The 18,814-nt window shown below is 30.0% G+C and overlaps 2 protein-coding genes across 3 annotated transcripts in view; one reads left to right on the top strand and one right to left on the bottom strand.

Annotated features, from left to right (window-relative positions):
- Window positions 1-6,383, top strand: part of IFT52 (intraflagellar transport 52) — a 48,171-nt gene extending 41,788 nt beyond the window's left edge. The window contains exons 11-12 of the mRNA XM_067270123.1: window positions 5,990-6,244; window positions 6,313-6,383. Of these exons, the coding sequence (XP_067126224.1) occupies window positions 5,990-6,244; window positions 6,313-6,348 (291 nt within the window). The 3' untranslated portion in view covers window positions 6,349-6,383. The remainder of the gene's footprint in view (window positions 1-5,989; window positions 6,245-6,312) is intronic.
- Window positions 6,270-18,814, bottom strand: part of LOC136975119 (coiled-coil domain-containing protein 25) — a 30,513-nt gene continuing 17,968 nt past the window's right edge. For both annotated transcript variants that reach the window (XM_067270132.1, XM_067270133.1), the window contains exons 6-8: window positions 18,327-18,532; window positions 9,744-9,789; window positions 6,270-6,581 (exon numbers count right to left, since the gene is read on the bottom strand). In XM_067270132.1, coding sequence (XP_067126233.1) covers window positions 6,549-6,581; window positions 9,744-9,789; window positions 18,327-18,532 — 285 coding nt within the window. In that variant the 3' untranslated portion in view covers window positions 6,270-6,548. The remainder of the gene's footprint in view (window positions 6,582-9,743; window positions 9,790-18,326; window positions 18,533-18,814) is intronic.

The raw sequence follows: 18,814 nt of genomic DNA, 5'->3' as shown, positions 1-18,814 counted from the left end.
TCAGTTGAAGAAATTTCTGTAATGCCCATATTTTTAATTGATTTCCTTTAACAATTTTATAGCTGCCTCGAGCTTCGTCAAACATTTGTTTAGTATGTTCTTTAATGATTTTTAACGTTTCAATTCTATGCTTTCGAGATTTAAATTGTTTTTCCCATTTATATAAATCACTAAAACGTTTTAATTCTTTAGCTCCTTTCCGCTGTAATGTGTGTAATTTCCATTTTGGGTGTTTCTTATGCAAGTTAAGAATTTCTTCTTTTCGTTTTGTTGAGATTATATTCTTATCGAATTTTTCATCATCTGAATATCCCAATTCACAGTCAGTGTCTGCGTTATCAGTTTCTTTCTCTAGAAGCAGACGTGTTATTTTATTATCTGAAATAGGCCTATCTATAATCAAATTATTATTTTCCATCTGACAAAACTCTTCGTCATCTCTACTTACATAACTACTTAAAATATCGCTAAATGCATTAAAAAGCAGTTTGGCTACCTGTTTATCAACGTCTGAAATATTAGGCCTACAAATATTTTCTGTAGGCCAAACATTATCACATAAACGTTTAAATTCTGCTATAATGTTTTGCATATTTACATTTAATTCTCCCATTTTCGAAAACTACAATTCATTCATAAATGTAATAGCGCCGTCTTCCTCCGCGACCGTTTCACTACTAAAAATTTGCATATTTGTGTTAACACTTTTAGTAAACATTACAAATTTGATGTAGAGTTTGTATACTTTTAACATAATTAAACTAAATTTTATTAATTCTTCTCCCATTTCCGAAAATTCCAGCATTTATTCTAAATGTAATATTGCCGTCTTCTTCCGCGACCGTTTCACTACTAAAAATTTGCATATTTGTGTTAACACTTTTAGTAAACATTACAAATTTGATGTAGAGTTTGTATACTTTTAACGTAATTAAACTAAATTTTATTAATTCTTCTCCCATTTCCGAAAATTCCAGCATTTATTCTAAATGTAATATTGCCGTCTTCCTCCGCGACCCTTTCACTTCTAAAAATTTGCATATTTGTGTTAAACCACTATAAAATAGTACAACATTTGATTGCTAATAACTCTGATTAACACTTTTAGTGAATTCTAGAAATTTGTCATAGAGTTTGTATACTTTTAACGTAATTATTAACTAAATTTTATTAAAATCTATTAGATGACACTCCGACAGTTCCCTTGTTAGATGTTTTCAGTGAACTTTATTTTTCAACCTAGTTTCACCAGTTTTTTATAGGATTTGAAGTATTTTTCAGACATCAATAACTTTATGATAGAATAGTTTTCATGGTAATTCTATGTTTACCTGACAGTCTCATAAGTACACTACATCACGTCATATGATGGCTGATTGGACTGCAATTTGAAAAAACTGTAGACCTATAAATTCCCACTGTCATCCATCTGTCTGTTTCTCCTTAATCTTGAGAATAAAGTTAGATACATGAAAGACGAGACCAGATATGGAAACCTTAGGAGCAGGAGGCTGCAATTAACTGCATATGAAATTCCAATGCAAACCTTACGTCATGTTATTTCAATTCAAAAATTTTCCCTTGAAAGGAGTAGATGATTGGCACAACTCTATTGCTAACAGAAAACTATGATATACAGGAACAAGACACTACTAATTTGAGATGGAGAGCACATATTTTAAATTAAATAAATAAATATGATTAAAAATTGCAGACTGGCTTTGTGATGATATCACAATAAATAAGTGCTTGTTGATCAATAATATGCCAGAATTTAAAAAAAGAGTACAGTGGAGCATTGATTATCCAAATCAGTTGGGGACTGGGGTTGTTCGGATAACAGATAAGTATGAAAAAATACAGTAGAGCATCGATTATCCAACTCGATTGGGGTTGGTCAGATAACTGAAAAGTATGAAAAAATACCTTATTAGTTTAATATATTAGTATATCCCATGTAATTAGTATATCGCTATTAACCTACTTCGTGTTGATTTTCATCGATGTTAAGCCTAACAAAATTTCTTTTAAATAATAATTGTCGCTATTGTATCATTAAAAATTATTTCTTTATTTTGCACAAAATAAATACAGTACTGTACTGTATATTGAAAAATATAAAATAAAAAAATATATTTGGGTTACATATTTTACATAAAATAGGCCTATACATTAGAAAAAGAAGTCCAAAATTTTCTTTTGTTTCACAGCTGACACTTGTTTTTTGCCGCTAAATTTTGCACACATTTTAAAAACAGCAATTAGATAGCGTCGCTAAATAAAATTAAGCCTCGTTTAAATACTGGCCTCCCTTTCATGGTCGAGCCAGTGTTGCCAGCTAAAACACGCAAAAATTTAACAAAAATAATATTAAAGTAGCCAAGACATAGCCAAATATTGTAGAGCCACATCAGTAGTGGACAGCTGAATTTGCCGACTAGAACGCTGTCGGTTAACCAATGTGACGGTTGATCGGGGGTCGGATAATCGATGCTATACTGTACATTATTAATATAGTATATTAGTATATCCCATGTAATTAGTACATCCCAATAATAGTATATTAATATATCCCATGTTGAAATTTTTCTCCGTTGCATGTTGCTTTGTGTTGAATTTTTGTCGATGTTATGCCTAACAAAAAATTTTATAATAGTAATCGTGGCTATTGTATCATTAAAAATTATTTCTTTATTCTGTACAAACAAAATAAATATATTGAAAAATATAAAAACAAAAAAATTATACAGTCAACTCCGCATAAGCCAACACCCCAAGGGGAAGTGAAAATGTGTCGAGTTATCCAGTGTGTCGACTAAAGCGAAGTTGGAAAAAACCACAAAACTACAATTAATAAAATACAGTAGTGCTTTATACAGTAACATAGACTTACAAAACATTGTGTTCTCCATTTACAATTATTCTGTAGACAATAAACTGAAAAATTCGTTTAGTGTTGTTAGTTTTGAGCACTTAACTATCTTGACTTTCTTTTTCAACGAATGTGAATGCCTTGAAAACATCATCTTCGCAATTGTCACTTGTTGGCAAGTAACGTCTAAGGATTCTTAATGCCCCTGGCATGAGAAAATGCAAAATTGGATTCTGATATGACATTGATGTAGATTGTATATTTTCTTTTTGTTTATCTGTTATTATTTTATACATAAAAATACATAAAATGTTAAGGCATTTTTATTAATATCTATATATATTAATAATATTAATGTATTATTATATTATTAAATATATTATTTATATTAATAATAAATCGACTCCCCCTCCTGAAAAAAACGAGTTTGCACCACACGTGTGGAGTGAATTCATTTTTTCAGGAGGGGGTGTCGACTCATCGGAGTGTGGGACGACAAAAGTATGTCGACTTATCCAGTGGTGTCAAGTTAAACAATGTCGAGTAAACCGGATTTTTTTAACATTAATGCCTATGTAAATCGGCCGAGACCACAGAAAACTGACTACTTAACCGAGGGTGTCAAGTTATCCAGGTGTCAACTGTACTTTATTAGTTAATCTAGTATCAAAAACATTCGATTCAGCACGACACATGTCCTGACACAGTCCGACTGGAACACTTTCGGTTAATCGATGTTCCAGTCGATAGGTGTTCAGATAATCGATGCTTTACTGTATTTATAAATTAATACCCCAATTTTTAATTCATTAGGCTATTATTAATTAATAGAGCAAAAGTAATTGCCAGACTATATGTACTCTTCAAACCTAACAACCGGAGTGGTTCCTTGTCTATAGTCAAGAACATTTTCGATGCCCCTCCTGGGCTCTTCCTCAGGCTCTATCAAATTGGCCATTACCATTCAAATGAACTTTAGATCTAAAGTTGCTATTAATTGCTTTAGAAACATATACAAGGTAAGTTTTTTATCTTGAGACAATGAAATAACTTAATTGGATCTCATTATTTTGGATATACCCTTGACCTTAAGGTCAAAGGTCAAGATTATTTTACGGTTAAAATTAAAAGCATTTTCTAATGGGAAACCATACTTTTTATTACTGGAATAGACGGGGGGGAATTTACATTTTTTCACAGCCTTATTACTTTGAACTTTAAAAGCATTCACTACTTTTAGCACTACCCAAGAGTAACGATATGGACATAGTAGTTTTTTCTCCCTTTGAGTGCTTATTTTCAGTGAGTCCCGTTGCCTCCTACTGTTGGGGTGCTTGTTTTTGGTGAGTCACTTTACTTCTCATCCATTGCTTGAGATACTAGTTTTTGAAAAAAAAATTTTATAATAAATGTTTAAAATGATGCTCTTCAACTTCGATGCATTTGTTGAGCTGTGTTTCAAATGATCACAAATGATGATGTGAAATTTTCCAAACTTTCCATTGTCTGGGTCAAAACTATGTATTCCCATTGAAAAAAAACAGACTTGACCTTTAAATGACCTTGAAGGTCAAAGTCACATCTAAGGTCACCAATTGATTGCCCCTTTGAAACCCTACAACTTTTCTCTAAACCTTTTTCTGAAATAATGGGATCCAGTTAAGATATAAAAAAAAGAACATTTCTGTACCATTATTGATAGTTAAAAAGACATTGTAAAGGCAAAACTTTATGACATCATAATTAATTATAATCAAACATCTTATGGGGATTAAAACAGAAAAAATTTAAACTTCTGTTTTGTTGCCAGACTGTTATGACTTACATAAAGGCCTTTGTTATAGCCTTTTTTTTTTTTTTTAGTTTACAGTATGTTTTGGTTTTCTGAATAATAATTAATGTGGCATGGCCCACTTTTTCATATACATCCATTTGACTGGTTCTTTGCTGCATTTGAGTTTGAGATTCCTGTTTTATACCTTTGAATAAGCACACTAATGCAGGAAGTGCAACAAGAAATATAGGTATTAGTTAACACTCAAAAGTTATACTCAATTGTTACTTGTTGACTCACTTGTGAAGATTTCTTATGCACTTGCAAAAAGTTTTTGCAGATGTGTTGTGTGATTGCATTGTTACAGCATCATTAATGTTAGTAACATTCTCAAAATCTAGCTGTCAAACATGAATACCCAGTTTAAGGAAGAGAAAATAATGCGATAGAACCAGGTTTGTAAGGTACAATGAGTGAAATTCTACATTTCACTCATGGAAAAATTGGACATGGACTTATGGATTATTATGGACAAATAAAATAATAATAATTGAGCCAAAGCTTTTCATTGTAAAGCTTTGGCTCAATTATTACTATTTTATTTGTCCATAATAATAACTGATAGTTGTAAAATTTCATTATACAAAGTTTCAATACTAGAACTAAATGATATTGAATACATCATCATTTAGTTGAAAGCCAATATTACAACAACAATGGAATTACAGTAGAGAGTCGTTTATCCAAATCAATTGGGGACTGGGTTTGTTCGGATAACTAATTTTTCAGATAACCGATTATGTACAAAAAAATATATTAACCTGTCCGATTTGAAATTTTTCTCTGTCGCGTGTTGCTTTGTGTTGAATTTTTCTCCGTTGTGTGTCGATTTTAAGCCTAACGAAAATTTTTATAATAATAATCGAGGCTATTGTATCGTTAAAAATTATTTCTTTATTTTGTACAAACAAAATAAATATATTGAAAAATATAAAAATTATACTTTAGAAGTAAATCTAGTATCGAAAAACTTTGATTCAGCACGACACAGTCAGACTGGAAAGCATTTGGATAACCGGTGTTCGGATAAATGACTCTCTACTGTATTTAATATAAATTGCCCTAAAATTTTACACACAGACGTTTTTTGTGAAAATTTATTATATAATCTTCATTTAAAATATAAATGTTTAAAACTTAAAAAAAAAGTTTGCTTTTGATTTTAAAAATCTTGACATTTTTTATATGTTGTTTATCACTTCTGAACATAATCTTAAAAAAAAATTAGTATAAAGTAAAATTCAAAATTAAATCATTATGAATATAACTTTTTTCATATTTAGGTTTTTCCTCCATCTTTTAGAGAGTTACCAAAACCGAGTTTGGAATTGTTTGATCTAGATGAAGCATTTAGTTCTGAAAAAGCTCGAATTGCTCAGCTAACCAACAAATGCACTGATAATGACTTGGAATATTATGTAAGAGAATGTGGTGAAATAATGGGAATCACCAATAAGTTACCAACGAGCCGGCGAAATGCCAAGCACATCCTAGAATATATATTTACTCAAGTGGTTGAATTTAAAAAGATAAATCAGGTATATTTAATAAATGCATTAAACATCAAAAAGAATTCATTTATTACAGATTTTTTTTCCAATTACAGGGTCAGGATATAGAACCAGATTTAATTACTCCGTGAGTGGTGCTGACTGAAGATTCAATGCATTTGTTTTTATTCATACTTTAGTTAATATATTTGTGTATATATATATATATATATATACACACACACACACACACAGATCATCACAATATCTTGTAAATATATCACAATAGAACTGCATACTGCACAATAATAAATGAATTTTTTTTAATCTTAATATGTTGATACTTTCTTCATCACATGAATTCATCAGAATCATTGTCACTATCCTAAAATTAAAAAAAAAAATTAGTATTTGCACTTATATAATTATATAAAATATTTAGTCAGAAATAACATTGTTTATCTTGTCACATTTTGATATAATTATTACTGCAGCACAAACAGACATTTTATAAATAAATAAGTTTTTTATTCTCAAATAGTTTTCTGTGATAAAATTAAAAATCTATTCTTATCTGATGAAAACACACAAGATTTTTGATTTTCTATTCAAACTTATTTGTGTAATAGTAAATTTTGCTGTTATCTTTATCTTCACATAAAACAAAATTAGCTTTTTAAATATAGAATATTTTACTGATCAGAGAAGATAATTTTAACTTTGAAGAAATATGCATTTCATATTATAAATATTTTCCTTTCGTGTCACTGGAAAATTTTTTCAAAGAGAAATGAAAACAAATTATGCTGATGTAAAAAAGAATAAATACAGGTACTCCTCACTTTACGACCTATCTGCTTAACAACCATTCACACTTGCTACCAATCGAGTTTCGACCAGCAATTCGGAGAATCTCCTTTCTCAGCTTGAGTGTCGATCAGTGGCGAATGGTGACATGCACACAAAGTGTACTATAATAGGTTTGTGCACACTATAATTGTCTTATACAGTGGCGTAGCAAGGGGGGCACAAGGGGGTCTATCATGCACTTTGGGTGCCACTCGCAGAGGGGCGCCCAAATGGTTTCCAAGACAAACTATACGTGCTTCTGGGGGGGGCAATAAAGTGCCGTGCTCCAGGCACCAGTTATGTTCGCTACACCAATGGTCTTATAGTACTATAATAGTCTTTTTATGAATAAATTTGAAGTTTGTTGCATAATTTGTATAATTTTGCAACGATCCTATATTCCCAGTGCAAGCTCCTCTCTTGATGTAGTCGTCGGAACAAAACTCAGTCATAAAGTGAGGAGTACCTATATTGTAAATTAAGGCCAAATGGGTATGAAAAAATTGTCTATATCAGAGGTTTCCAATTTAGGGTATAACTTCCAATAATCAATTGATTTATCTCAGGTTGGTGGACAAGTTTATTTTATTAATTTAAAAATGTAGTTAGGAATTAATAGTATATTTTTTTATCATATAAACATAAAAATACAATTTTGCTTTACTAAAATTTAAAGACTGGATGAAATAGTATATTATTATTTTTGTCAGTATAGAAATGAGTTAGATGGAATGTCTGACTTCCACTAAATTTTCATAACCTGAGAAAGTACCACAAGAAACTTTCCTATCAAACTTGAATTCTTACAAATAATACATATTTCATCTCAAGTTTATAATATTTTATTTAAAAAATAATGTCATTTATCAAAATGTTTGTGCTGCTTTTATAATTTTTCAAAAGAAAAACTTTTACAACCAAATTCATAAGAATAGACTGCAATTTTTAAAATATTTTTCATAAAATTATAATGACATTTTGTTTAGAAATGTTAACTATAGTTTCTAAATTTTAATAATCTCTCATACATACTGAATGGCCAGGTTATTAGACACACTCATTCTAACTTGGCTGGATTCATTACTGACAATGGTGACATAACAGCAAAAAAGTAGTCTATAAAAAGCATGCTTGATATCAAGAGAACTGTTTATCAGTACAGTTAACCTTGAACGTGGGCAAGACAAAAGATTTAAACATCTTCAATTGAGGTGTGATTGTGGGGGCAAGAAGATTCAATTCCAGTATTTTAGAAACTGCTAACAACCTTGGCTTTTCTCATGCCGCAGTATCTTGGGTGTCCACAGAATGGCTGTTAGGTCAAAAATGTCAAGCAATAAGTGCAACATTGGACAGAAAAGGCTTGTGGATCAAAGAAGTAACAGGCAACTGGTACAAATTGTTGTGGCAACCAAAGGGTAACAACATGACAGATTGCAACCCAATACAACACAAGTGAGGCAAAAAGCACATCTGAACACATGAAATGTGTCTGGGTAAGGTCTGGCATGTTAACAGCAGGAGACCATCAAGAGTGCCTTTGCTATCACAGAAAAACAGGAAAATGCACCTGCTATGGCCCAGGAACATCACAATTGGACACTTGATGAGTGGAAAAAGTTGCCTGGTCTAATGAGTCTCAGTTTCTTATCCACTATAGTGATAACAGGATCAGAATATGGTGCCAGCAGCCCAAATCCATAGCCTCATCTTGCCAAGTGACAATAACCCTACAAATTGATGATGGTGGAATAATGATCTGAGAATGTTCTCCTAGGACACACTTGGCCTCCTAATACCCCACTGGAAACATTTCTTAATGCTAACAGACTACCTTAATATTGTTTCCTACCATGTGCACCCATTGATGGCTAGTGTTCCCCGATACAGATGGGTACTTTCAACAGAACAATGTACCTGCCACTGTGCTCAGACATTCCCAGACCTTCTAAAGTAATCTTAATCAAATAAGATTTATAACAAAGATTTATTTTGTTTAATGTCAGAAATTTTAATTTTATCCCAATGTTTGTATATTTTGTAAAAAACCTAATTCACTTCTCATTTTAATATACGTTAGTAGTTGAAGAACTTAGGATGAAATCATTTGAATTCAGGTTCCTTCCAGACAGTGATTGTTACAAATGTCTAAGTAACTGTATTTAAATACATCTATCTTGATGAAAATAAGTTCATTTTGCAAAATTTATCTGTTCCGGTTTCTCTCTTTTTAAAATAATTTGCTAAATGTATTTATTAATTAAAATAATTATAATTTTTTCATATTGTTTGTACTCTTCCCTATACATGATTCCTTGTATAGGGGAAAGTACAAACAATATATGTTATAGGAATTTATTATGTATGCAATTCCTTGTACAGTGAAGTAAATCGTAAAAAAAAAAAATTATAACATCAAAATGATTGAATTAATATTTTATAATTATAAAAATTTACTTAAATAATAATGATTTTTCAGATAAGTTTTAACTGCTTTAGCTGAATTTTTTTACAGAAATTTTATTTGATTTACTAGATTATAGAATTATATTAGAAAATTGCTTTGATACTTTAAATAATTACAGCTGTAATCATTTAGGATTTAACATTTTCTAAATTTAAAATTGCAGTATGTTTATAAATGCTAAACATTACAATTTAGTTAAATATTAAATATTATATTTAATATAAATATTACCTTATTAGATTTCATGTATTCTGGTTTCATAAGTGCAGAATAACTCCTATAAATATAGAAATTAATTCCATGGGATGCATAATAGTTATATTGAAATTTAAAAAATTTGTATAATATCTCACAAAAACAATAAGAATTTTTAATTCAATAATATTTTAATTCAGTTTTTTACAAATCACATACAAAATGAAAATGTAAAAGATATGATTAGATAACATAATTCAATTCTGAAATATCTTATATATAAGGGTTGATTGATAAGATCTCATACAGTAGAGAACCGAAAATCGGAATCAATTGGGGACTGGGGTTGTTCAGATTAGGGATTTGTTCCAATTACGGTCTATGTACGAAAAAATATATTAACCTGTCCGATGTTCAAATTTTTCTCCGTTGCGTGTCGCTTTGTGTTGAATTTTTCTCCGTTGCGTGTTGCTTCGTGTTGAATTTTCGTCGATTTTAAGCCAAACGAAAATTTTTATAATAATAATCGAGGCTATCGTATCGTTAAAAATTATTTCTGCATTTTGTACAAACAAAATAAATATATTGAAGAATATAAAAACATGAAAATTATACTTTAGAAGTAAATTTAGTATCAAAAACGTTCGATTCAGCACGACACAGTCCGACTGAAAATCGTGCCGATTACCGGCGATTCCGATTACCAGGGTGCCGATTTATGACTCTCTACTGTAATTCAGATTTCTACAAAGCGCAATAATAGAAACATATGGCTATCATTTAGTAGCCACAAGAATTTATAGTTAAGTTTACCATAACTTCAGACTATTGCCAAATCTAAGCAGTCTTTTAACACTTTATACAATATATATTAATTCTGTAAGGATATAACATTTACGTCTACATTCAGACTATATTTTGTCGTAAATTACTTATTAGTATTCAGCAATACATAGCTTTTACAGTGGTCCAAAGTTTAGGTAAACTTAACTATAGTTCATACATGCACAATTTGTTTGTTTTATTGTGTTATCTGTTGCAAACAGTAGGTTCAAAAATAAACTCATGTTACTCATTCTATATAAAGAAGCAAGCAGTAGTCAACAAAAAAAAAAAAAAAAAAAAAAAAAAACAATTCAGTGAAATGTAAGATTTCTTAATATCAAGACAATTCTTTTCTCACTCCTTGAATACTGTTTTACTTGAACTATGATAATGCAAAACTGCACTGCAGTGAGAAAACAACAGAAATACAGATTTTTCCATACCCTTCTTGTAGCCTAGATTAGCACCAACTTACTTATGGTTTTTTTCAAAACTGAAAAGTATTTACTTTTCAGAACCACCTTTAATTGGATACAAAAGTTAAGCTACTGACTGGAAATAAATTTAAAAAAAAAAAGCAGAAAGTTTTTGTATACAGAATGCAAAACTTGATTAAACATTTTAAAAAACTGTCATTCTCAATGACAATTATGTCAAAAATCAAACACATGATCAGTTTTAAAAAGTAGTAGAAATTATATCATTCTCCCTTTCCAAACTAATTTTTATGAAAATGGAAGCCTTACTTATCAATCAATCTTCATATATTTATCACAAAAATATTAAAACTGACATATTAACTTGATTTTCATTTGATATCCTGCAAAAGTTATTTGTGTAAGACATTATCATACTCATTAATAATAATATAAAAATAAAAATTCAAAAAATTTCATCAATATTTAGATGGACTGGTGCAGAATTTTCAAACTATTTTTCATTGAAATAAAATTTAAATTATAACAAGATTAAGAAGACTGATCCAATTGCCAAAATTTGATTACTATAAATTCAAATTCTAAAGCTGAAATACATACAGGAGTACAGAATCAAATTAGTGATATTTGAAATTCAGCACTTTTCAATATTTCAACAGCAATATCAAATCTTGTTCAATAAAATATTTTTTCTCTTTTTATTTTCTAACTAGCAGGTAAGCCTGGTGTTGATTGGGCAAAAGTAACAACAGCAAAGGTTAGGATTATTAGATTATTTTGTACTTCTAACCTTTCTATTATATTATATTTACAAAGGTTGTATAACATAAGAGTTTATTACACCGAGTGCCCAATCTAACACATTTTAAAAATTCTTTAAATTGTGTATAGTAGAGGAAGAAAATTTTAAAAATGTGTTAGATTGGTCACTCGGCATGATAAACCCTTACCTAAGATAACCTTTGTAGTTATATAAATCAAATACTATAATATTACGAAAATCATATAAAGAGTTTGGTTAGTTCAGCCTACCAATGATACAAAATGGCACAATTTCAGTGGTCAAGTACACAGCAATTGAAAATGCAATATCTTAAAGTTTTTAATATATCACATTTTTTCTAATGTTAACTCTAGCAAACTGTTCCATTCACAGTCGAATATCAAATGGTAATCTGCCAATGAATCAAATTTTGCAAAAAATGCACCAAATATTCAAACTCAGCACTCTGGAAAATCACTTAAAAGCATATTTTATGCAGGCCAGTAACTTCATATTATGTAATTTTCCTATTTGAATGCCACCATACCTCTGGTCTGATAGAAAAAAGGTACCAATGTGAAAGGGTTTGAAGTAATTTGAGCAAAAGTAGTCAGTGACCTCCTCCCAAAAGAGAGAATGGTCAACGACTATTAATTAATACTGATCTATCATTAATATTTGAAAGTGATCTGTGTTAGACAAGTTGTGATGATCCCACAAGTGATCAAAGTTGCTATCCTTAACGTCTGAAAGACTTCATATAAAACTTGTTTGAATAAAAAAAATCTTGCAAACACGTGAGAATAATTGCTTTTATGTGATCACGTAAAATAAACTGGTGAAATCAGGTTGAGAAAGTAAAGCTCAGCAATAACATGCAAGTAAAGGAAACTTTTGAAAGTTGTGGCATAAGAATAATGGAAGCAGATTTGACAGTTAGACTCAACATGCAAATAAAGTGCATATTACACACACTACAACTACAGGAAATTTTGAATGAAGTAATGTTTGTCATGATAATAAATAGAAAAAATAAACATTGGCACAGAAAAAGACTTCCAGCTCTACTTTGTGCCTTAAAATCATTGCATGTACAGTACATTAATTTGGCTGAATATTAAGCTGCATCTTTAAGTTGTATCAGTAAAGGAAGTCTGGGGCAATGGGTTTAGGAGTTACTAATAGGAGATGTAATCAGAGGAGGGGTAGGATGTCTGGGTTTCCTGGTAGTTAACATGTTTATAGAAAAATTATTAGAATTGGTTTAGTTTATTTGGATATAGCAAAGCAACATGTGAGTGATCTGCAAAGGAGGATGCATCCCAGAAAGACTTTTATGTAAAGCTGGCCTCAATTTAAGTGTTATTAATGTAAAGAAAACCCAGAAAATTCCACATAACCAGTCCATTGGCCACATACAAACCCACAACTGACTACTGGAGTTCGGTGGTGTTATCCACTCGGCTACTGAAAGGTACAGTACTTCCAGTAACCGAGTTGATAAATTGGGCTGCAATTTGAAAAAATTGTAGATCTATAAATTTCCACCGTTGTCTGCCTGTCTCTGTTCTTCCTTAATCTCAAGAATGAAGTTAGATAGATGAAATTTGAGACCAGACATGGAAATCACAAGAGAAAGCGGATCAGATTTACTATATATGAACTTCCGATTTGTACCATGAGTCAATTATTTCAATTCAAAAATTTCCCTTGAATGCAGTTAGATATGTAACTGGCACAACTCTATTGCTAACAGGAAAAGTATGATGTATAGGGGCAGAACACTACTACACTCCATGCAGGAAGTGTTATGTGCTACCTATCGCAGTAATAGCTTAATGGCACATCTATTTCACACTATGTTGTTGCAGTAATCAAGTGAATATAATATATATTTTAAAAAATTATATCCTTTTATCTAAGAATTATATTTAGTTAATTGTTTTATTAAATTTTTTCCAATAGAAGGCATTATGTGTAAAGCCAGCAATCAAATATAGAAAAACTAGTCAACTATATACAAATTCAATTGATAATTTGGAGTGGGATGTATGACATATTCAAATACTTCTAACTTAGATAATAAGTGCCGAGTTTTGTAGCAATTGGTTGACGTTCATAGTGAACAAACAAACATACTCATTTATATATACATGTTAGGCTCAAAGACCGAAATTGCTCATTGAGCAAAAAAAAAAAAAGACCACAACGCATTGTGGTTGTTTCAAAATGGCTATGAAACAAAATTCGCGTTGTAGCTTTCATGATATTTGTCCATGACGTGTTCTGGTTAGATTGGTTAGGTTAGGTTAGGTTACTTGGTTACTTTTCAACATGCAATCATTTGTGAAAATCTGTTGCAGTGCTCGATATTTCAACATTTTCTAACAACTAATTTACTAAAAATAATTACTTTGTCAGGAACTTTTATTAATAAATCAGTCTTTTTTATGAGAATCAAGAATGTTTCAGAGTTATTTATTTTTATAAGAACTATTACCGTGATATTTCGAGTTACATTTTATGTTCTTTAAGCAACATTTGCATTTTTTTATCAATACAGTATCTCTTACAGTGACACATTATAAACCCTTGCTTATTTCCAGATGTTAACGTGGATGCTGAGCAAAGTGTGAAGTTGAGGGTATGTCCTCAATATTAATAAAGTTACTCTCAGAAATTGTAAATTCATTACAAGCATAAAGTTGATGGAGAAGGCCCTTGTTTCTTAACTGATAGAGACCTGATGGATTAATGCTCATCAGCAGCTAAAACATTTCTGGGAGCTGCACATCCCCAATCAACATCAGGCACTTTAACTAAAACATTTGAACTAATTTCAACCTGTCCAAGTAACCTAACCTAACCAGAACGCATTGTGGTGAAATATCATGAAAGCATGACAATACCATGACACAAATTTTGCTTTGTGGCTGTTTTGAAATGACCAGAATGCACTGTGGTCATTTTTTTTTGCTCAATGAGCAATTTTGGTCTTTGAGCCTAACATATGTATATAGAGATTTCAAAGCTCAAGTTTTCTTTGAAGCTCCAATGAATTAAAAAACAAATATGACAATCATAAATTGTACTGCTGCCTATGTGTTTACCATTTTTAGAAGAAGCATTTTTGGAAGGTATTTGTTGTTATTTTAAATTGGTTTCAAACAAAATAGAATATTATAATAAATTTTTAAGCTTTGGAAATAAAACAGCTATAGGGTAATAAGTGTAATGAACATCTTGACTCAATCTTCATTCATTTCTATCAATAATTATGATTACTTGTATATTTATCAGGTTTTAGGGACAGAGTCAGCTAACACACTGTAATGGAACATTCATGGTGTTTTTCCCACATTTTTGGCTGACTTCTCACCAACTTGCATAACTGTCTCAAACTTCAAATAAAACTTGTGACAAACACTTTTTCTTATGTATCCATTCATAGAGCATATTCTGATTAAAAAAAACTTCATCTCTTCTCATGGAATGATCATAGCCATTCAAATTTCAATATCTATTACAACATTTCAAATTCTATACAGTACTGGACCAAATATCTGGAAAATGTGGGATTGGAAGTGGTCCAGATTTCTGAATCTTCCAGTTTTCTGGACACAGGCTAAATACATAGTAAAAGAACAGAAGTACATTAATTTGGATGTGTATTTAACACATACAAATTAATGTACTTCTAAAATAGTCTCTGTGATTATTATTAATCCTCTTAAAATATAGAATATCATGTATACAGTTTAATGTATATATTATAAGATAAAAATTAAAAATAAAAGACAAAATTGTTTTTAACACACTGTATACCAGCAGTAACACTGAAACTGGTGTCATGTGGTGCATACATTATGTAAACAAAAATATAGTCACTGCACAGAGAACTATAGCTATTGTGGAGTCCTGTTAGTCCGAACTAATTGGGACTGAGCCCTATTTGGATTAGCCGAATAATTGAAATAATGCAGAAGCATGCAGTAAAACAGGTCCAGTATATATAGTTCCAACACCACCAATGACTTTTGTTTCTGTTTTTGTGTGTAAGTACAGTATAGATCTGTTGTTTTAATAGGTCATGTCAAACACTGATTTATTAATTTTTTACAGTATTAATACAGTACTGCAATAAAATACAATTTTTTTTTGTTGTGGAGTTCTAAATCTTTCTGTACCATTAATACCATTTAAATTCAACTAGAAAATACAAAAAAAAGTATATTTTGCAAGCTAAAAAATTTTCTTCTTCACTGACTGAAACATGTTCAGATTAGCAGGGCTCTACTGTATATTGCAATCCACCAAATTCAACAATAGCCAGTTTTAAAAAAAATCCAGTGATGAGTTACTTAACTTTCCCAGCAACATTTGGTGGCACCATCTGTTATCATATTTTATTAAAAACTTTTAATATTTTTAACTAATATAAAATGGCAAAAAGCTTAATTTTGAGGATAAGGATGGGTTTTATAAAAAAACCATAATTACTAATTATGAGTAAAATCATTGAGTCAGACCCTACTGGAGATACACATGACCTCCTTTATCTCCCCACCCCCTCAACCTTTAATCACCAAAATTTAACAGATCAATTCCCCTAATAAACAAACCTCCTATAAAGAACATTACTATTTCAGTTGTTAAAGGAGCCATCTACCTCATTAAACGAAATGGACAAAGGATAAAGAAATTGAGATGTCGTGGAACAAACCAAAGATAATCTATGAATTAAATGACTATTATATATATATATCTTACTTATCTGAATACATTAGGATAATTAATTCAGAAATTCAGTAAGTAACAGAAATTGGAAGACATTGTTGGAATTTAAAGATTTTTCTTCTACCAAAGAATAATTAAGATGCTTTATGAGAACTGTGACTACTATTTAAACACCTATATAGATAAATTTAATAGCTAAATTTTCTCTATAGTTAATTTTCTTCAGATCTCATTAATTGTCAACTTTAATTTTAACTATTTTAACCTGTATTGTGGGGCATATATATCCAGCAGAGACATGATGCTTTTTCTCATTGAATTTCTCAAAAATAAATAACAGTTGAACTGCAGACTTCATAGTACTCCTCAACTGATATGTTCTGAAACAATTCCTACAGTAGTTTTCAAGTTTATGACTTTTTTTCCAGAGAAATTTTACAAAAAAAAAATACCTTACTACCACCTGAGTAAATTCTCTCAGCGTGAGAATGCTGTACTCTCAATTGTTGCACATAACAATTGTAAATAAAATAACAATGTAGAATATTTAAACTTTACCACAATGCTACACATTCTATCTTTCTCTCCTGGTTTCAATGACCAGACCAATCCCAAGTCATTTCAGCTATTTTTGACAATGCAATTTTCTCACTTTGGTGTTATCGCCCTACTTTCTCAAAATCAGAGCATGATAAGAAATTTAATACTTGCAAATTTTGCAACAATTAAAATTTATGTTCATTACGTAGTAATACCATTTAGTAATTGTGACCCAAACATTTATTTGGTAACTTTATCAATATTTTTTAAAATTATTAGAAATAAAATTATAGAATTCATTACTGGCAATACTAGTTGTTAAATCTAAAAGAAAACATTCGCTTGAGTAAAAGAAAACAATTTGTTAGTCATTTGACCCACTGCTGACAGAGAAGGGAGTTTTTGAAAACAAAGTAATGAAACAATTAGCACTTTGTTGTCCTTCACAGTGAGAGACTGGCAGAATCTATTACTTTCACAGGAAAAAACAAACAAAGCTTTACTGTCCTGAAGTTGAAAGATAATACAATCCTGTGTAATTTAACAAATCTGATGTCAATAAGTGAAAGTTGAAATGATTTACAGTGAGTTGAAATTTGATAAGTTTAATTTTTTTATTTACAGATCAAACTACAGAAAATATAAATAAAAATCTTATTTTTTTTTTAAACCCACAAGTATTTTATACTGTTAGATAGTAGAGAAAGTATAGAAATCAAAGATATAATCATAGTCAAGCATATATATCTATAAAAATATAAAAATTGGATTACTTTTCATTATGTATCTGGCAGATACATATGCCCAAAGTGATGTCACAATACTCTACACACCTGAGGAGGAGTTAAGTAATTTCAAAAATATATTTCAGTTTAGATTATGTAATTGTTCTAATTTCAATGTTTGAGGATGGCTCCAGGAAAGCTGAAAATGTTTCTGATAAATATTCTCATTAATCATTAATCATAACTTATAGGTTTTGATATGTTTATGGTAGAGTTTAATGAAGTTTGAAAATTATCCAAGTGTAAATTTTTTAAAGTATTCACTGTATAAAAAATTATTACAATTAAAATCAAAATAACTAAACTTATATACCACCAATTGTTTATTACAATGGAATATAATGCCCTTCGGTGAAAGAAAATGTTATGATATCTATGATGTCAAAAAGCAATGAACATGTTAAAAAATTCAATTATATTTTTAGAATATTTGTTCACTAAATTTGTTAACTAAACTCTAAATTAACATTGAAAAAATAAAATCACATTAAAAATTTATTTACGGATATAAAAACTTTATTAATTAAGATACCTTTGTTCAGCTAATTCCTGTTTCATTTTCTGTTCTTTCTTTTCTTTTTCTTTAAGTTCTCTAGCAATTTTTTTTTCATTTTCTCTTTCTTTCCTATCCCTTTCTTCTTTTTGAGCTCTTAAATCAACATGTTCTACTTCTGATCTTGTTTTATTAAGCCGATTAATTATTTCATTTATTCGCTTTGCTACTTGAATTACACGTACCTGCAGGAATGGAAATTCATGCAAATTTTTTCTACAGATTATATTGTTAAATATACATTTAATTTTATTAGATGTTTATTAATTTCAACTATGGATGTACCAATAAACATTTTATAGCTATGCAAACTAGTCAAGAATCTGTCAACATCTAATAATTTTAAAATATAATTCAACATTTTTGATTCTAATGTTTTATTTTTTTTAATATTTAGTATCAGTTTCAGAAAATATGTGTGTTTACTGAAAAATTTTTAATTATAGTTTATATAAATAAGATTGCAT

Source organism: Centruroides vittatus, unplaced genomic scaffold, assembly GCF_030686945.1.
Source record: "Centruroides vittatus isolate TY-2023 unplaced genomic scaffold, ASM3068694v2 contig_364, whole genome shotgun sequence".
Classification (NCBI taxonomy): domain Eukaryota; kingdom Metazoa; phylum Arthropoda; class Arachnida; order Scorpiones; family Buthidae; genus Centruroides; species Centruroides vittatus.
Note: the sequence above shows the minus strand (reverse complement) of the source record. Positions and strands in the feature narration are given on the sequence as shown.